Source organism: Sitophilus oryzae, unplaced genomic scaffold, assembly GCF_002938485.1.
Source record: "Sitophilus oryzae breed Bouriz unplaced genomic scaffold, Soryzae_2.0 scaffold_1657_pilon_pilon, whole genome shotgun sequence".
Classification (NCBI taxonomy): Eukaryota; Metazoa; Arthropoda; class Insecta; order Coleoptera; family Curculionidae; genus Sitophilus; species Sitophilus oryzae.
In genome coordinates, this window is record NW_022146344.1 from 284,093 (window position 1) to 288,764 (window position 4,672).

Below are 4,672 nucleotides of genomic sequence, written 5' to 3' on the forward strand. Positions count from 1 at the left end.
GAACACTGAAAAATTCGCAATATTCTTAGTAGGATTTTGTATCACTCCTTTTTAGAGAATAACAAAGAGTATGTATTCTTTTCTAAAAAGCAAATGATATAGCTAGGAAAGGAGCGAACACTCCCACTAACTGGATCAGAACCGTTCTGTTTTCCAAACGGGAACCAACTGAAAGCAGAACTGAAGAATCTGGAAGACTCCATCCGTAACTTGGAATGGGTGTCCTCCGACGGTCTAAGACACTCGAAAAAGTTCTTCAGAACTTACGACCGAGAAAAATTAAAGGTTTTCCTTGATTTAAGTAAAAGCAATCTTCGGATTGTCACGGGGTTTCTAACAGGACACTGTCTCCTCAACGAACACCTCAATAGGCTGAAGCTGAGAAACAACGGCGAATGCAGATTCTGTGGGGAAAATGGGGAAACACCAGAACACCTTATCACTGAGTGCGCCGAGACGATGACCATTCGTGCCATGAACTTTGGTACGGCTGATGTGGAGGATGGAGAGCTGGCCTCTGTGGAGCCGTCACAGATACTGGCTTTTGTTAAAGCCCTGAAACTGTATGATGAGTAATAACTCGTTATAACTCAAGAAAGGGGAACACACAATAGATATCGCGGTGATTAACTCCCCTCCTAGACATTCCACATTCTACTTATTTGCACACTCTGTATTTTTTAGAAATATTTTTAAGTTGTAACTCTAATATAGTCCTTCAACGAACCCAAAAGTTTAGCTACAATACTCCGTGTCGTATGAGGTAAACAACCCTGTATCTACACTAGAGTAATATTAATTTTAACGTAAATATAATTATTGAGATATAATTGAAGAAACGAAGATTACTGAATTTCCTGCAGGAATTTCAGTTTGTATCATGATTGATTTAAGGCTAATTTCAGATTTCGTATTCAAGACCAATGCTCCAACACGTGCAACTGTATTATTACCTTTATTACCATATAACCGTTCAGCCACACGGCACAAATTATATTCAGAGAAATTACTAATTGCTGGCAATTAACCAATTACCTTATTAGAAGTTGTGCTATGAGAAACCCCTATATTCAGTGCTGCAACATGTTCATAAACTACCAATGTTGCCAAATAAATAAACACCAATAAAGCTGTGAAATGGACTAACAAAGCTTGCATATTTTAGATTTAAAACTTGACTTCTTCTCATTCTATACAATGCGATATACTACATATTTCATATCAATTAAACTTTTAGTTACGTAATTGAGGGCGCGATTTTTTTGTATACGTGTTTTTGGTTTAAATAAATAAAAAGCTTGAAAATATTTACTAGCAGACCTTGCAGTCGAATTGTTCTTTTTAGAACCTCTTTTAGTGCGAAGTGTATACACATATCTTACAATATACACATACCTACACAAAGCTTACAATATACACATTATACATTACCTACAATATAGCTTAATACTGTCACTGTAAATGTCCGAAATGCAGCAAAATCTAGGATAAGCGCGCTAAACCTAGGATTTACCAAAAGCAAGTGGTAAAAGCCCGAAAACTTTTTTATTTTGCTTCCATTTCGGACTTTTGCCGGACCCAAACAGTAAATCTATAAATTTACCACACCGCATTGGTAAAAGTACGAATTATTTTTCTCATAGCAACAATTTCGACAAATTATGGACGTCGATATACAAAGACATCTCTGTTTTTGTTTACTTAGGCATTGAAATTTTAACGATTATCGTTTCATGATATCTATTTTTGTAACGTATCAGTCTTATATTTGTTACTATAAATGTCCGAAATGCGGTAAAACCTAAGATAAGCGCGCTAAACCTAGGATTTAACAAAAACATTAACTAATTAGGTTAATTAGGGTGTTAATGCATTGGTTAGCCTGGTTATTTGGGGTGTGTTAATGCATTGGTTAGGTGGTTATTTGGAGGGTGTTAATGCATTGGATAGCCTGGATATTTTGAGGGTGCTAATGCATTGGTTAGCCTGGTTATTTGGGGGGTGTTAATGCATTGGTTAGGTGGTTATTTAGGTGGTTTAGGTGGTTATTATTAGGTGGTTTTTAGGTGGGGTTGGTTGATTTTTACTACCACTTGCTTATTCGATTTTACCAATGCGGTGTGGTAAATCCTAAGATTTACTGTTTGGGTCCGGTAAAAGTCCGAAATGGAAGCAAAATATTTAGTTTTCGGGCTTTTACCAGATGCTTTTGGTAAATCCAGGGTTTAGCGCGCTTATCCTAGGGTTTACCGCATTTAGGACATTTACAGTAACAATACTACTATTGCTATTACTCCCTGACGAGTATTTGACACGCATCAAAGGATCGTCACGCAAGGACTTTCTTTCATGAGTTTTTCTGTGACTGAAAAGCCCGATACGTGATGTTGTCTCTCTTCAGCACTCCGAATTAATTGGCAATTTAGCGTCTGACTATTCGCGCCTTTATAAATTTAAATTTAATATCTGACATTAAAAAAAAACAAGAAACGGATGGATATGATGAATATCTAAAATAACAGGTTGAAATAATGCCATTACCAATAAAAAATAATATATTATACGTTATTAATATTCAGAGTTTAAAACAGTGCGCGTGCAGGTGACAGCGTTCAGCCACAAATTACCTATAACAGATGCGAAAGAACACCGAATTACGCGTTCAGGTTTCTGTGACCTTCAGAAAGAGTTCATAGACAATCCACATCAATGTATAGTTTGGGTGAAAATAATCTGCTGAATGTTATCGAGGCATACAAAAAGGTCCACAGACTTCGAGACATACGAAAAATCAAGCCCATTTAGCGTGTGTCGCAATTTTCACACCTTAAAAAATTAGTTTTTTATAGCTATAGCAACTGCAGCGACTATGAAAAAAGCTGTGTGATTTTCATAGAAAATAAGGGCACCTGTAATTCATGTGAGAATGTTATAAATCGCTAACACTCTCAAATAACAGCCTTAATTTTAAGTCACAGACTTATTTTGTTTGGGAACGTAAGACACCAAAGTTGTAGTTTTTGTAAACCCATAAACAGAACTACCAACTTCTCTTGAACGCGAAGGCAAACATTCTTGAGGTATCTGCCTATTATTCTTTTTTAGTATTCCTACAAAACTTAGTTTTGTAGTTTTTTAGTGTTTCGATTTTAACATATCGACAAGTTCCACAGACGAGAACCAGTTATCTGCGGTTATATTTCGATTAGAACCAAATATAGGTTTGGCTAATCGAAGAACTGATTGAGAAGGTTTAGCGAATTTTCTTCTATCTTCGTCACTTAAAGTCAAGCCATCCGAATCTTTTCCACAATATAAATATCCATTATAGAAATAGGACGTCCTAGCATCGGTCGGGACCATCAGTTTCAGCCCATACTTCGCTGGTTTGTTGGGCATGTATATTTTAAATTTTGAACGTCCTCTAAAGGCAATTAGCATTTCGTCAATACATGCTCCAGTTCCTAGAGTATATAGGCTTTGGCAATTTGCTACAAATGAATTAAAAACTTCAGAAATAGGTGCTATCGGATCATTTTTCTTCCTCTCACTTCTATCGTTAGGATTATCAAATCTCAAACAAATTAAAAGAATTGCAAAACGGTTTGCATTGGTAACGCAACGAAAAATATCTCTGCCTGAACCATCTGTTGCAAAAATTGATCTAATATCTTCAGTATTAGACTTGAAAATTGAGGTGAAAAACAAAAGCCCTATGAAACTTTTTAACTCAGTCACATCAAGGTCACGAAGGTCACTGTGATTTTGATTTTTATATTTTAACCTCTCCCTTCTCAACCTTACAATGGTCCATCGTATAATAATATCTAACATATCATTAGTGATTAAGCTGTTCCATATAGATAAGGCACTGTTTTTTTTCTCCGCATAAAATATTCCTTTAATGCCTGGTAATTTTGTAACAATATTGTGTTTCATTGTTCGTGTATTTTTACTTACTGCGGGCTCTTTTGACCATTTATATCGGTCTTTTCCGTAGAAGTAATTGCTACTTATTTCATCCTCTTCAGACTCGTCTAATTCTTCTTCATTGTCACTCTCGTTTTTATTATGTTCTATATCTTCAGATTCATCTTCCTGTTCACTTTCTGTGTCGTGTACAGATTCTTCTATTTCATTTGGATCAAGTTCAGTTTCCCTATCACTATCGTCAGAATCAATTTCATTATACCAGTTCAGCAATTGTTTTCCATAATTTTCATCACTATAACGAACTGAGGCAGATGTTCCCGGTAAAGAATCCATATATGTACCTAAAGAATGCAAAATTTCATGCAATTAACAAATATTTTAAATAAACAATTTGTTACACTTACACAGACGGCAGGTCTCTCAGACCGCGTTTATGTTCTAAATACGTATAACACATATTAAAATTTTACAATAGGACTACTAAAACAACACACTAACCTGTCGGCTGTCGAGGCGTTACTGACGGAAGGAAAGGTAGATGATACCGCGCCGCTCAAACGGCGCACGGGTGGGGATATATAAAAACATGCTAAAGGTCTCACAGACCGCAACTCTGTGGTTAAGGGTTAATCCCATTCAATATCGACAAACGACCGAATTCACCTCGAATTTCACTAAATCAAAGAACTGAATAATACACGATGCAAAAACAAACAACTGTCGAGATGGATTGTGGGAA

General features: G+C 36.1%; 1 protein-coding gene across 1 annotated transcript; it reads right to left on the bottom strand.

Moving 5' to 3' along the window:
- Positions 1–3,135: 3,135 nt before the first annotated feature.
- Positions 3,136–4,266, bottom strand: LOC115880757 (piggyBac transposable element-derived protein 4-like). The gene has a single exon (XM_030898038.1). It carries the CDS (start codon positions 4,264–4,266, stop codon positions 3,136–3,138), a length of 1,131 nt encoding a protein of 376 aa, XP_030753898.1.
- Between the last annotated feature and the right edge of the window lie 406 nt (positions 4,267–4,672).